This window comes from Carettochelys insculpta, chromosome 1 (genome assembly GCF_033958435.1).
Source record: "Carettochelys insculpta isolate YL-2023 chromosome 1, ASM3395843v1, whole genome shotgun sequence".
NCBI classification, from domain to species: domain Eukaryota; kingdom Metazoa; phylum Chordata; order Testudines; family Carettochelyidae; genus Carettochelys; species Carettochelys insculpta.
Window position 1 is genome coordinate 195372055 of NC_134137.1, and position 16146 is coordinate 195388200.

Here is a 16146-nt window from a genome sequence, read left to right on the forward strand (position 1 = left end):
ACTGCCGGAAAAGTAACATCACTCACTCTCCTCCACTGAGTTCTGTTGTTGCAGATTTTTAAAAGTATTGTCTCACGTATCGGGACTTGAAATTCCAGAAATAATTGCCAGAAATACAACATGCATGATTGGCAATATTTATACATATATAGAGGACGGTATATTGCATCCAAATATGTATGTCAAAAGAAGTGTGAAAGCAAGACCTCAAAAGTTAGGAGGTGGCAGTATTAATGTTATTCTTCCAATGTACTTTGCCCTGATTTGGTCTTTAATTATATGACTGCATAGTATTCTCTTCCAGAAGACCCCGGGATCATTCAGCGAATGGGTAGTTGTTCAATATTTCTTTTTATCTTCTTTATTCAAAGTATGGCCTCAGGCTTTATTTAATGCACACCATCCAAATCCTGTACTGAATACAAAATTATTAATTTCCTCCTGGTTGCTGCTACAGTGCTCTCACTATAGTATTTGAGTGCTTCACAAACATTAATTAATTTATTTTCACAACATGCCTATGAGATTAGATGGGATCATTTATTTCCATTATATACATGGGGAACCAAAACACCAAAAACATTAAAGCTGAAATTATCAAAAATATCCACTCATTTTCAATGTTTAACTTGAAACACCTGATTTTTTTTCAGTGTCTGTCACCTTTATGCATTTCAAAGTACAGCTCTGGTTGACTTCAGTTTTAATTGTGAAGGCTCAGCATTTCTGCAAATCTGGCTCCACGTGTGGTTATTTGAGCACCTAGAAACTCTGGAACATGGAGGTAGGGGCATGTAAATGCAGTGGATTGAAAATGCTAATGAAGCACTGATATGAATATTCAATGCTACATTTACATAATGACGACCACTTGCCATGTCAAAAGTGCTGGTCTCAAAATGCAGAACAGCTGTGTAGATGGGGTTCCTTTGAAAGGAGCCTGTGCTTTTGAAAGCACCCTTCTTCCTAAAACCAGATAGGAAGAAGGGTACTTTTGAAAGCGGGGCTTCCTTTTGAACGACCCCCATCTACACAGCTATTTTGCATTTTGAAAGCAGCACTTACGACATGATGAGTGGCTGCAATTATGCAAATGAGACATTGAATGTTTGTATCAGTGCCTCATTAGCATTTTTGATCTGTTGCATTTACATGCCCTTTCCGAAAGAGAGGGGTAGTATAGACGCAGGCAGAACATTTAATGAATTATAATCTTGGCAGCAATTTACTGACCATGAGATAACTACCATACAGTGCAAAAAAAAAACCCCAAAAGCGGTCATTGGTTAAGAGTCCAAGCCACTAGTTTGTACCTGTTGGGATGTATGAATTATTTGTTAAAGAACTGCCTGAAACTGACCCATAATCAGTTAACAGTTTGGAAAGCCATTTGGAACTCCAGTGGCATGGACATTCACACAAGCATCCAACAGCCAAGGGGAAAGAGATTTTCCCCTCACTTCTCTGCAAGGAAGCCATGCAAAACTCTCAAGTGGTAGAATGAAGAGGGAAAGGACCAGGTGGCTGAGATGAGTTCACAGAGACACCTACCACATGCATCTGGAACAAGACAGAAGGAGAGAGACAGAGACAGAAAGAGAGAGAGGCTGCCAAAATGGATTTTATGGCATCTTGAATAGGGAAAGCCCTCCTGTTGGCATGTCTGAAATATGGTTTCACATTTGTTTCTCTATAAACTAGAGGGTTCTTAGTGCTGTTTTTCAGTAGATTTATAAATCCTGTTTCATTTGGAAAATTTTTCTGCATATACTTGCTGAGATGTGAGGGGAAAATGATCAAAAGTAGTCAACATGGCTTCAACAAGGGCAAGTCTTGCTTGACCAATCTACTTAGCTTCTATGATGAGGTAACTGGCTCTGTGGACATGGGGAAGTCAGTGGATGTGGTATACCTTGACTTGAGTAAAGCTTTTGATACAGTCTCCTACAATATTCTTTCCCATAAGTTAAGGAAATATAGATTGGATACATGTATTAAAAGATGGATAGAAAGCTGGCTTAATGGTTGGAGCCAACGGGTAATGGTCAGTGGCTCAACATCTGGATGTCAGTCAGTTTCAAGTGAAGTGCCATCAGGCTTGGTTGTGGGGCAACGGTTGTTGAACATCTTTATTAACTCAGATGAAGGACTGGATTGCACCCTCAGCAAGCTTGCAGGTGACACCAAGCTTCAGGGAAGGTAGAGATAGGATCCAAAGTAACATGGATAAATTAGAGGATTGGACCAAAAGAAATCTGATGCAGTTCAACAAGGAGAAGGGTAGAGTCCTGCACCTGGGACGGAAGAATCCCAAGCGTTGTTATAGGCTGGGGACCAACTGACTAAGCAGCAGTACAGTGGAAAGGGACCTAGGGATTATAGTGGATGAAAGACTGGGTATGAGTAAACAGTGTGCGCTTGTAGCCAAGAAAGCCAATGGCATTAGGGTGCATTTGGAAGAGCATTTCCAGCAGATCTAGAGAGGTGGTTGTTCCCCTTTATTTGGCACTGGTGGGGTCACATCTTGAGTATTGTGTCCAGTTTTGGGGCCCCCAGTACGTAAAGGATGTGGATGTCCTGGAGCAGGTTCAGCAGAGGGAAAATAAAATGATTAAGGGTCTGGAGAGGCTGAGGGATTTTAGTTTATTTAGTTTGCAGAAGAAAAGACTGAAGGGTGATTTAACAGCAGCCTTCAACCTCCTGAAGGGGTGCTCTAAAATGGATGGTGAGAAACTGTTCTCAGTGGTGACAGACAGCAGAACAACAGGTAGTGGTCTGAAGTTATAGAGGTAGAGGAGCAGGTTGGATGTTAGAAAAAACTACTTCACCAGGAGGGTGATGAAGCATTGGAATGTGTTGCCTAGGGAGGGGTGGAATCTCCATCCCTGGAGGTTTTTAAGTCCCAGCTTGACATAGTCATGGCTGGGATGACTTAGTTGGGGTTGATTCTGCTTGGGGGAGGGGACTGGACTTGATGACCACGTGAGGTCCCTTCCAGCTCTGTGATTCTATGATTCTATGAACTCCTAGATGGAAAATGGCTCATGTTCAGAGATTTTGTCAGTTGAACTTTCTTGGCAGAAACAGGAGTGCTGGAGCATAGAGACTTGGTCTTGGAGGTGCTGAGGCTATGTGGCCTACCCTTAAGGAGGTGTGGGACCCCTTGGGAGACTGTTACACTGAAGTGGTTTCTGTTTAAAATGTGGGAAGTAGCATAGACCCTGTGAATCCATGACACTATGGCCGTGTCTACACTAGCCAAAAACTTGGAAATGGCCATGCAAATGGCCATTTCGAAGTTTACTAATGAAGCGCTGAAATACATATTCAGTGCTTCATTAGCATGCGGGTGGCCGCGGCACTTCGAAATTGACATGGCTCGCCACCACGCGGCTTGCCCAGATGGGGCTCCTTTTTGACAGGACCCCGCCTACTTCAAAGTCCCCTTATTCCTATCACCAGATGGTAGACGGGGTCCTTTCGAAAAGGAGGCCAGTCTGGACGAGCCATGCGGCGGTGAGCCGCGTCAATTTCGAAGTGCCGCAGCCGCCTGCATGCTAATGAGGCACTGAATATGTATTTCAGTGCTTCATTAGTAAACTTCGAAATGGCCATTTGCATGGCAACTTCAAAGTTTTTGGCTAGTGTAGACGTAGCCTATGTGTGAGAGAATTCCTATCAGCCAGAGTTTCACATAATCAAGCAGAAGCTATAGTACGTGACTTGTCTCACTAATCATAATAGCCAACACAGCACAAATAATAAATGCACCCAGAGAGCAGGAAAGGATTACTCCACATGATTAAAATGTGACAAAATATTGTGTTCTAATTTTGAATAAGAAATATATTTGCTGATGGTCTGCTTGTGGGTGTCAAGTTGAAGAGCCTGCATAAATCTAATAAATTATTGGCTATGAATTATTTACTCAGATCTAGTCAGCATTGAAAGCATTGATTATATTTATCAAAATGTTCTTTATTTGGATTTCATTAAATGCCCAAATGAGGATCTCCTCCACTCCTGGTACATGATATAATTGCGGAACTACTACTAGCAGGTTAGGCTTCTGCAGTGGATATGACTTGGCTAAAGTGCTTTCATTATGTTGAGAGAGATACAAGAGATGTGTTCCATCTGAGATACGAGTGCACTGCTGGCTATAGCCATTACCAGTTCAAGTGAGGTATGTTATAAGTGGTGTCACCTAGTGGCTGTACATTATAGTAGAGTTTGGGCATTCCATTCCAAAAAACAAAAGATGAGTAAATGCTGCTGTCTAGAAGAATTTGTATATGTAGGTGAAACAAATGGTGGAATGTTATACAATTCTGAACAATGTCTCTGCTATATTGTTGAGTTAAGTCCTGTACTGAGGATTCTTTTTAGTATTCTGGTCATTTTTCTTTCCAATGGTATGACATCTCTCAGAGCTCAGCTGAGCTATCAGAAAATGTTTTTCTCATCCTAAAAAAGAATTGAGATTTCAGAATGTGTTTATCTCTTTGTGCGTGTGTACACACACGCATGCGTGAAATACTTTTCTGCATTTTTTTTGTTTTCAGATCAATACAGTTGTTTTTCATTTTGATAATTCAGAAAGTTTTATTTCAATTTTGACCATTTGTGATTTATGGGGTTTTTAATTTAAAATGAAACGAAAAGTTTTTTTGAAACAAAAAATTGAAACTGTTTCTTCTAAAAATGGCAACATGACACTTTTTACTCTCCCCCACACACAAAATGACATTTTGTCAAGATTGGTAGATTTTCATAAAAAATTGATTTGGTCTTATGGAGCTGTGCAACAGAAAACTGTTTTGAGCAAAACAAAATTGTAAATCCGAAAGCAGCACCTTCCTGCTGTTACATCACTTCAAGAACACAGCTTAATGCCTCCATTCTAGTTCCCTCTGCTTTCCCTCTTTCCATTTTTTTCTCTTCTGTTTCACAAGATTTCTTTTCGCTCTCAGCCAAGAGCTCACCTGATCCCCATAATTTCTTCTCTTCTTTCTCCAACCCGTGCCTTCCATGGAGTGTTGAAACCAGGTTCTGATGATACTAGACAGGTGGATGAACCAGCTGACTGTTTCTAATACATCCCACTGTCCCCCTCACTCCTTTACTTTCAGTCACACACTGTGTACAACACATGACATGGACTCACGCAGAGCATGGGAGCTGGGATTCAAGGAACTGAGAGAGGGAGCCACCTGGTTATCCATCCCATAGTTAAGCAAGTTAAACTCATATTTCAAAGCAGTGGCATAGATAACAAATTAAGTATTAGATGCATCCCATTGCAAACTTGAGAAATAGTGTCTTTTGCATACTCTCCTAGCAGCCTGGACCTTGCATTCAGTCCTCCTGGGTATTCTGGGCAGGCATGAATACTGGTGAATTTCCAAAGTTGTGGTGAGTTCTTCCTGTTGAGATTGTCACACACTGAGAGTACAGTAGCTCTGACCAGCCTCGCGAGTTATTCCTCCCAGATGGAGAATTGCTATTGGCAGGGTTGTAAGTTGTATCTAATTGAGGATATTCTGGGAGAAGAATTTACATACAGAAGAGTATTCTGCAAAAAGTCTTTGGACTGTGGTTTAGTGGGCTCATCCCCAGGAAGCCACAGTTACAGGGTTTGTTAAGTGATGAATTTCTCTGCCATATTTAAATGCCTGAGTAGCCTAATAGGATAATCACCTTGGTTTAGAATCCATACAGCATTTGGTGGTGATGTGCATAGATCTGAACAAGTCAGTTTCCTGTTCCATAGGAATATATCTGTGACTAGTGTGAATAGTGCACGAAGTGTCACTAATGCATTTTAACTGATCCTAATAGTAGGTAAAATGAATATGTTAGTTAAGTACAAAATCTACTGTGCATTGCCTGTCCTGTGTAGAAAACTCTGATTGGTGTTATAGTTCCTTCCTCTAGTCATCGTAACATAGAGAGCAATAGTGTGTTTAAAACACAGTGTGATACCGGGGCGGGAGGCAGTGTAAGGCACCTGTCCACCACCAGTTATTCTCTGGTACCCGAAAGCATATGCACCCTCTTATTTGAAAAAGGAGGATGCCCGGGGTTTCACCACCTCTCCAGCTGTAGTGGAGTGGACAACATTGCTACCTATGAAAGCAAGGAGTAGTTTGTGGCTGGACCCTGTACAGGACAAGAGAAGGAAGGTTTCTCCTTTTGTCCTCTGTGACCCTCCGTGTAAATGATTGTGAGGCCAACCAAAGGCTGGCCCGAATACATGACATTAACAATGGGTCAGGGGTGTTACTGTTGGCAGTGCACAAGTACATGCCACAAGTGACACTATAGATGGTGTTTTATTAGTAGCACTGTTGGGAGTGCTAAAAATGGGGAGCAAGATCTTTTGTTCTCAGTATTGAGTAGTGTAATGAGTGCTTGCAATATTTCACACTTCAGAACTGAAGATGTTTAATGGCTAAAATCTGTTGATCTGAGTTACAGTTTCATTGTATGCAGCTTTATGAGCTGGAAGTTTATTGTTAGATGTACTCTGTATGGGGGGTAGATGCACATGACTATAGTTTGTGTAAGAAACACAAATATATATTTGTACACATCCTTCCAATTTTCAGCATACTTTTTGCTTTTTAACAACTCTTTGCACCAATCAATTCTTAAATATTCAACACAAAAATCAACACAACTTACGCCCTATTTTTGAAGTATAGAGAGAAATCAATCTTAAAATTAGTTCTGAGTAATTAAACAGTTTAGCTGTATACTACAGTTTAGGTGAAGATGATGTATTATGAAGTATGCAAAGGAGTTAATACTGTGTTTTGCTGGTAAATGTGAGGTTCATGAAGTCTTTACGTCTGTAAAACATTTAATTAATGAAAGTCAAACATGGATAAAAACAATTTACCCTGATTTACAGACTCCCTTCATCTGGAAACAGCTGCTTAATGTTCTTCTTAAAAACACAGCTTGATTCTTTCAGTATTAACAAGCTATTATTGTGAGTTATGTCCCTCTTTCAGTGCATAAATTCAGTTAAAGTGAATGTAAAGAAGTTTGTAAAATGCAAGCTTAATGTTGTTGTCACATATGTTGCAGGGTTTGTAACAGTGACAGTTTTGATTAAAGGCATTTCTGGTTTTCTGTCATAAATTAAGATTCCTTCTTCTTGTTTGCTCTGTTTTTTTTTAACATTATAAGAACTTTATCTCCACCGAAGAATTAATGACGAGTAAGTGACGTTATAGTGAAGGTAGTGGAAGTCAGAAGATCTTGATTTGTGTTGTCAATCATGGCATCCCTTCTTCTTGACACAGCCCAAACAAGCTCTAATTCTGGAATATCTTTGATGACTTAGCAAGCTGTCAAGAAGGTGAAGGAAATTGTTCTTGTCAAAACTCAGCTGTAAGACTAGAGTTAACAACCCAGCCAGCCATATGTCCAAACTGACACACGGAACGTGCTACTTCTATTATTTTCTTTGGCTCTTCACTTGACAACTGCAGCAGTGAAAATCTTTTAGTATGAAACATTTTTGACTGTTAGAGATTGAACTAGAAATTTGTGTAAATGTTGCAAAACATTGTAATACCTCAAAGCTATTAGATATGTTACCCTTTTCCCAGATAAAAATGGCTCTGGCTACTTCAAGATAATACATTTAGAACCATCTTCCTTCAATTGCAGTAATGTTTATTGTTTTGAAAGATGGGATAGAATAGGTATATTTCAGTGCACAACCCTCAATCTTTAATTCTGTTTGCACAGCAACAAATTAAACACAAACAACAGCATTCCATCTGCATCTGATGGTATGAGTATTTTGTAACCTTGGAATGCAAATAGAGTGGTTAGCCTAGGAACACAGGAAACAACACATTTTTTCGGTTATTGTTTTTCTGCATCTGTGTATATTTATTGTATTTTACTAAATATCTCGTGAAAAGACTAGTAATGATCCAATTAACAGGCTAACCAAAAGCATATAGTACATCTTCAAAGCTTTGTACTGTTTTGAAAATATTTTTTCCTTACTTTCTCATATTTTAGCACATCAGCAGCCATGTTTGTTTTAATTGCTTTACATGCAGTGCTCATTATGCCAAATGGCTAAAAAATTGTCTATTGAAGATTTTTGTTATTTGTTTTATGCTTTCAGATGTAGGTGGGTGTATCATTATATCTAATACAAAAAAGTAAAGGGGATAATGAAAAAGATATTTACTCCTCGTTAAAAAAAATAAGTGAAGTGATAGTAACCCACAAGATGTTTTAATTTTAGATTTAGAGGAAGTCAGTAGACAGGAAACTGACTGGTTTGCTGTTTGCCATAACCACCTGAATACAGCAGGTGGTCTTTTAAGTTTAATTATTGGATTATGTAATGAATTCTTTAACATGTGTATTAATGTGCTAATTAATACTATTTCTAGGTTGACCGCCAATCCCAGTTTATTCAGGGCTATCGAGTCATGTATCGCCAAACATCAGGCCTGCCTTCTCCAATGGCATGGCAGAATTTGGATGTCAAAGTCCCCACTGAGCGCAGTGCTGTCCTAGTCAACTTAAAAAAAGGGATTACTTACGAAATTAAAGTTCGACCGTATTTCAATGAATTCCAAGGAATGGATAGTGAATCAAAGTCTGCCCGTACCACTGAAGAAGGTTAGTAAAATCATCAAAAGAAGCAACTGACTTTCCCATCTTGTCTTAATGGGGAAATCACTGTGTTCACTGTGAAGTCTGTGCAAATTTGTTCTGATTCGTTTCCAAAAGGTCTATATGTAATGAGTTGAAGATTTATGTGTGTAGCATGAAAAAAGCTGACTTCAGGATTTCAGCTAACAATCTAATTGGGTGGTGTAATATTATGGAGTCTGCACTGGTCACTCCTACACCTTTCTTCTCCCAAAGATTACCTTGTGTTTCTTTGACATGTCCAGCAAGTAATTTTGGGTTTCTGACACAAGTTATGCCACAGTAATTCCTTTAAAGTACCCAGGCTGCTGGTGCAACAGAGCCTGGGCCATGGTTTGAAAGCACAGAAATCTTTTGCAGATGACTGAGTAATGATAGGCATTCTTTCCTGACTCAGAAATAACATAGATGGATGTCATGGCTAAGAGAAAATGATGGGTAGAGGAGTCCAAATATTGCCTTTAATTAGAGAGAAAAATATCAAGACTACCCTTGGCACCACACAATGCATGAAGCAGTCTTCTCTGCTGCTTTACACAATGAAATCAGTTGTCGGTTACTCAGTGTGAGGAACATATCCTTAAAACACAGATCATTGCATGAGTACAATATAGAAGTAGTACCCATGTTATAACATTGTAATGACGAAACAACCCTCTGTACATAACGTGACATGGGTGTATTGTTCAGCATAGTAAAATACCTTTACAATTGGCTGGAATGTAATAATAAGATAAATTAAACTGGCCTTGATGTAACCACAAAATGTCTAAAAAATCTGTCTGTTTAACTGATCATCCCTATTAGCATAGTATATAAGCCATCATGGACATCTTTTGGGTGGGTTTGTGGCCGAACTACTGGTCTGGAGCAAAGAGATGTGGGTTCTCTTCCTGGCTCTACCATAAACTTCCTTTGAAGCCTGGGGCAAGAAATATAGGCCAAGACTTTCAAAACGGACAAAAGCTTTGTTTCTATATCTTGACCATAATTTTTCTGTGCCTGCGTTGTTGTTGTTTTTAACCATTCAGATATGGGTCTATCTGATGCCCATTGTTCAGACGGTGTTGTGAGGAAGTTAATTCAAGTAATCACTGCACTATGCACTATGCGCTCTGAAATCTTGGAATGGAGTATGTCTTCTATTATTATTATTGTTATTATTATTATTATTACAATTATACTTTTCACCTTCAAAAATATAGTTTCTTAAGTAGCCAACAGTTAAGTAACCAAGCCTATGATCAATGCTTTAATTTGGGCAGTTGCTGTCACTGTTTTGCAGATTGAACACACTGAGGTTCCTGTGACTTGCCTGAGATAAGATCATACAGGAAATCACTGGAGAAGGCAGGCTTAGAATTTGGGGGAATGCCTGACTCACATTGCTTTGATATGAAAATAAATCCTAAATTGTTCAGTAAAGGTTAGCTTTTCTGTCATACAACAAAGCTTGTTTTAAAAGATTTTTTAAAAATAACATTGGAGAAGCTGCTAGGTTGAAATTGCTTAGCAAGAATTTAACTGTAGGATTTTTCACCTCCTCACTAAAGGATTTGCTCCTTGTCCATTCTCAATTGATTTTTGTTGTTTATTGAGTTCATCTAAGTGTCTTCTGCTAAAGTTAAATTAAGCAATACTAAAAAAGAGAAAAGGCTTTGTGCCTCTAGTCTATTTCTGTAAAGTACTTCAGGAGTGACATTTTCATTTGTAACCATCATCTCCCAGCAGGTCCTGTCAGGTAATTTTCTACTCTAAAGGACACTTTTTCTTGTGGAATAACTTTATACCCAGTAAAGATTTTTAGAACTTTCCATGACCACAAATAAGTTAAAGTAACAATCCTTGTGTATTTTAGTATAACTTTCCACCACTCTGTTGAATAGTATCTTCTTCAGAAAAACAAATTGTTCTCACTTGTCAAAAGTCAACCACTATAATAGATTCCACTACCCCACACTCCACATACACACACAGTTTAACTGCTTGTATTTTCTGTCAAAGGACAAATGAATAGTATAAGCTTCCGTGAGATAATTAGTGAGTGCATTTCAATGTCCATCTCCTTTGATTCTTCCAGTTATCTTGGTTTTGCCCAGCTGTGCAAACTTTTGTAAAGCTAGTCCCAGATACATTTTTGGTGGCTATGCTTTACTTCTTATTCTAGACATAAAAGGAATAGTATTTGTTGAGGTATCACACTTGCAACATTGAGATCGATTCTGTTCTGAAAATTAAACTTTCCCAACCTGGCTATTGAACGTCAGGTATATTATCTTTATAGTTATTATGGAAGAGTGCTATAAATACTCTTGCTGGTAATACACTGCCTTTGCCAAAGCTATATATTTTGGTGCTGCAAACATGTATGGTATCAGCTTTTTTACCGGATTTAATTTTACATAGAATGTTACTTCTGAGGCCTACCTCCAAAAATCAATTTCATCACAGTTTGACTTTTCCTCTAGATCAGACATTTGTTACAAGTCAGTATCCATTCATCTCCTACCTTTTTGTCCTTGTGAAAGTAACAAATGGAATTCTGTTTGGTTGCATGTGGAAAAGATGAGCAGCGATTCGCGTTCTTTCATATCTCTAGGAAGAAGCTGAGCACTGGAATAATTGACCTGTCAAGAATCAGGCAAGGTGTTCTCCACAAGCCAGCAGCAAGGGAAATGAGAAAACGGGTTTAAAAATGTTATTTTTCAGTGTGGTCTATTTAATAACTAACCACTGTCAGACAAGCTGTTTAATTTATACAAGGTTGCCAGCTTACAGAGCAATACTATCACAGAGAAAGAAATCAGGGCTGTCCCCCCACACACACACAGTTGGACAGTGATTAAATGGATAACATATTTGATCATTTTTGCTCTTTGTTGCTCACATATTATCCAGATAACTTGTTGTTAGTTTTTCCAAATTCATTCACTTATTTGAAATGCCTCATGGAGTAACGGAGGTGATTTATTCTTTGTCTTTGTGGTTTTCATGACCTGTTCATTGCAAATGTATGATATTCTAAACTTGGGCTCTCTTGTTTAGTGTTCATTGGACACCGTTTTCATAGGGTATATGCCCACTGGCTGTTTGGATTCTGACTCTTAGAATCAGGCATCTGATTGTGATTGTTACTTCCAATTTTACTTTCCATTAATATTATCCTATACCTTCTTAAAATTTTGCTACTTCCTTTAACATTAGTTTCAGTAAATTAACTCACTAGAATATTCATAAAATAGAAACTCAAAGACATTAATACAGTTAATTGAAAGTTTTATTAAAAAATATCAAAACGAATAGTGTTCAAAAATATCTTACAGTTTTTCCCCCAGTTCTCTATCTCCACATATATTTGTTGGGTGTGTTTATAGATTTAATGTGTGTGTGTGTGTGTGTGTGTGGCGTATTATATTTCCGTATACCCTGTGTATGTCTGTATAAAAATGAACAGTATAAACTTTAAAGAGCAGCATCGATGTATTTCTGCAAAACATTCCATTTTATTTTAGCACAAAAAGAATAAGCAGCTTAGTTTTAAAATTTATGATTGTTGTTATTATTATTATTATTATTATTATTATTTTATAATCAGGTTTTCATACTTTTTGTTGTAATAGATAATAGGGTTTTTATATCAATACTGTTTTAATTATGCAGCTTAATCCTCTTCAAGACTTAGGCCTTTAGTCTACAACTGCACCAATTTTATACTCAGTGTGGTTGAGGAAAGTGTGTCTAGGCCACCTTTGTGCTTCACTGGTTTGGACTGGCCAAGGGCCAACTGGTCCCTTGAGTTATTTAGAGCAACATAAGTGCTACTCTCAAGTTACATTGGCTATTGCAGTCCTTTAGAGACTGCTATATTGCCATTGGGAAGTAAAGGGCTGTGGTACCACACAGAGCTCCTAAGAGACAGTGGACATGTGAGTGCCCCATTATGATTTGGTATGAGGGATTTTGGGGCCAGCCCCCAAAAGAAGGGAAAGACGGAGGCACTGCTCTGGCTCATGAAGCGAGAAGCAGCAATGCAAAAGCAACAGAAGGTGGCAGCCATAAAGGAAGTAGACACTGCCAACCTGCATCTAGTGATCATCATGACAGAGCAACAACAGGAAAGATTGGCAAGAATTCCAGAATGCTTGTGATCCTAATTTTTTGAGCTGAACTATTTCAATGAAGTGAAATTAATACAAGTTTACGGTGTATGCAATCCCTTAGTTGGAACCTCAAGTAGTCACAGATCCCACGTTCCTCTTCCAGTGACAGTGGTATGAACACAAAGAGAGGAATATAGCTTATTTGAGAACCTGAACAGAGGGCTACATTAAAAGGGTCCACAGTTTGGGCTGAAGACCCTAGTGAAGGTAGTGGACTATTTATTTATTGAACACTTTGCTGTCCTTGAAGGGGTTTATTTGGACGTTGTAACTTGGCTGGAGGGCAAGGTCAGCTGGCAACCTATTAGAAGTCTTTCAAGAGGTGAGACCCACCCTCCCCCATTAAAATCCCTAAAAGGAACTGAGTTTAAATCCCTGGATTAAGTTTTGTTGGTCATATGCTACAAAACATCAGGTGTAGTGGAGAAGCCATGGTAAAAACTAAGGGAGACCTGGACTGACTCAGGAAACCGGAATGACCCTCACAATCCAGCTGTCCTGGAGCTGCCATGGGTTTTGGTCAATGCAGGCACTGAAAACCAGGGAAGACCAAAAAGTGAACAGTGAGATTCCGGTGACTTATGTCCCACTTTTCAGTGACCTGTGGTCCAAGGGTGTTTAAATTATCAGGAAAACCCAGAAATGAAAGCAGTTTTCCAGAGTGTTGGTGCCCACAGGACTAACAGAGCAGCAAAGTGAACTATGTTTTCTACAGACAGGACTGTAGGAAGTAGAGAAGAAAACTGAGAGGGAGGTTTCAGCTGGAAATCCTGAACCCCTGTGACTTTTTTCCTAACAAAATGGAAACTGAAGGAACTTAACACCACAGATGGTTACAGATGTAGCCAATTAATTCCTTTTATCATCTTTGTATTATGTGATATTATGGTCAGTCAATATGCCATTTCATAAAGAATGACAGTATGCTAAATAGATTTAAATTATAGAATTATAGATTTATAGGATTGATAAGTATCTAGGAGTGATAAGTAGATAGTGTGTATAAGTAAGGCATGGCTGGAACTCAAGGCCTATGGACTGGGACTTGTGATATGTTAGTTTAGTCAAGCTAGGCCATAGGCTTAAGAGCACTTGGCATGAGTGGATGACCTTGGAATAACCACGTGTACATAAGGTCGTAAAATTACTGTGAAAATGTGTCAAAACCTGATACTGTGGAAAAGTAGATTATAGTAAACGGCAGTGTACTGTCCAAAATCCCTACAAACCTAATTGCAACACCTTTGAATGTCTGTCTTAACCACGGGGTACAGCTTATATGTAGATGCAAATGAGAATAAGAGGAACTAAGAACAACCTGTGAAACATGGGACACCCCAGTAGTCCTGGGGTCTACAGATTAGATCAGTACAGATCAGAGTTATAATATAAAAGAGGGGGTCTGTGGTTGGATAACAGTGGGAAAACCCAAGGGATGACCTCCCATGAAACTCCTGGAGGAACCACCTCTCTAGCAATAATCATCTATTGAGAAGTCCATCAGGCCTTTGAGGATGGAGAAGTCTATCATGCAGTTATAATGACCACATGGGTTTTTGCAGGATTCTCATATGCATGAGTAACTGTAACTTTACTAACTGCTTTAATAAAAATGTACAGGTTAAACCTCTCTAATCCAGAACTGTCTTGTCTGGCAAACTCCATGATCTGGCATGATTTTAGTTAGCCAGATGACCACTTATCATTGATGTGGCCAAGATTCCCATGGTCCCATAAAATTTATTTACAGCCACCAGTCCTGCCTCTCAGTGTTCTGTCCTGTTATTTAGCTGTAATTTCCCCCTAAATGTCTTCTAAGAGCCCAGTAAGCAGTGGAAATGTTGGTAATGTGCTAGAAAATATTGACCTTTCATCATCTGACAAATTCTCTCATCCGGCAGTGATCAGGTCCTCAGAGTGCCGGACGAGAGAGGTTCAACCTGTACTATGGACAATAATAATTACTTGTAATTTTGTGTGTGATCCTTATCCTTGAACTTTGTGTGTTCCTAGATTTTCCATGGTTCAAAAAATGCATCAAAGTCTGTTCTCACTCTGTTGAGTTTGAAAATGTTGCAACTGGAGATTAATTCACTTTAAGCAAAATAAAGGGCCACGTAGGGATACAGCAGAAAGACAGGGGCATGGCCTGGATGAGCTTTGGGAGCATGGCCCTGAGAAAAACTGTAGACAGAGCTGTTTGAGTTGTGTGCTGTCAGAAAAAGACTTGGCCTGTGAGCAAAGAAACTGTCATTTGTCTGATTGTTTGATTCCTGCTCTGTCTCAGGAGGAGCTTGAGCACTTATGTGCTTTATAATTAAACAGGATTGCTTCAGAGAAATATCTGAGTCCATCATCAGTTTTTCCTCCTAATTGGAACAACTCACAAGAAGCAAAAATTTTGGCTAAAGGTCTCAGATCCAAAGGGGTACAAGTACACAAAATCATTTCTATGGAAATCTGAGTGAAAGTAAGCCCTGATCTTTGGCTGTGCAAAAATTGCAATGTCCTACATTTAAATACTTTGAGGATATGTGTCTTTAAAAATATCCTCTTCTGTTTACCACTAAGCAATATTAGATCATGCTGGGACAGTGAGGATAGGGGAGTTCAGAGCAATGCTTAGAGTGGACTGAGCAGATTTCATTAATGTAGGCACAGGAGAGCCCACAGACTTGCTGTACCCCTGGGCAAGATGGGGGGCAGCTCTGCGCTCCCAGAAAGGGTAGGACCTCGGGTGGAAGAGATGGCGATGGCAGCAGCCAACCTGCAGCGCTGCCCAGAGCATGTCACACCCCTCCATTCCTGGCAGCCTGAGAGCTTCCTGGCATGCCTGCTGCAGTGCTCCAGCAGTGACTAAAAGGCCCTAGGTGTACGACTGCAGCTGCTGCTGTTGCTGTAGTGGTGGCAGCAGCCAGGAACCCTAGAGCCTTTGAAATTGCCGGCCCCTTCAGCGTATGCCTCCTTTGCCCTTCCCATCAGTGGGCTTGCCCAATTCTGTATGTAAGAAAATGAATATGACTCTGAGGATAATTCTAGTAGAAATCTGAAGCTTTCTAAAATAAATAACTGAAGAAGTGTGATTTGTATTGCCTCCGTGTTGTCACAATGATGGCAGTTTCTGTCTGTGCTACAGTTCCCTTCAGAAAGGTGTTGCCTGACAATGTACGCCTCCCCAAGCTTGTGAGAGTGCAAACTTCACAGATTCTCTGCCTGCTCTTACAATGTTGAGCAAAATTAACGACCCAGCCACTGAACTAATGTCTTTCTTCTCTTTGTTCCTTTACCCGCT

The 16146-nt window shown here is 39.4% G+C and overlaps 1 protein-coding gene across 1 annotated transcript in view; it reads left to right on the forward strand.

The window, feature by feature from the left end:
• Positions 1 to 16146, forward strand: part of ROBO2 (roundabout guidance receptor 2) — a 707829-nt gene that overhangs the window by 594779 nt on the left and 96904 nt on the right. Inside the window, exon 15 of the mRNA XM_074983473.1 lies at positions 8430 to 8661. Within this exon, the coding sequence (XP_074839574.1) occupies positions 8430 to 8661 (232 nt within the window). The remainder of the gene's footprint in view (positions 1 to 8429; positions 8662 to 16146) is intronic.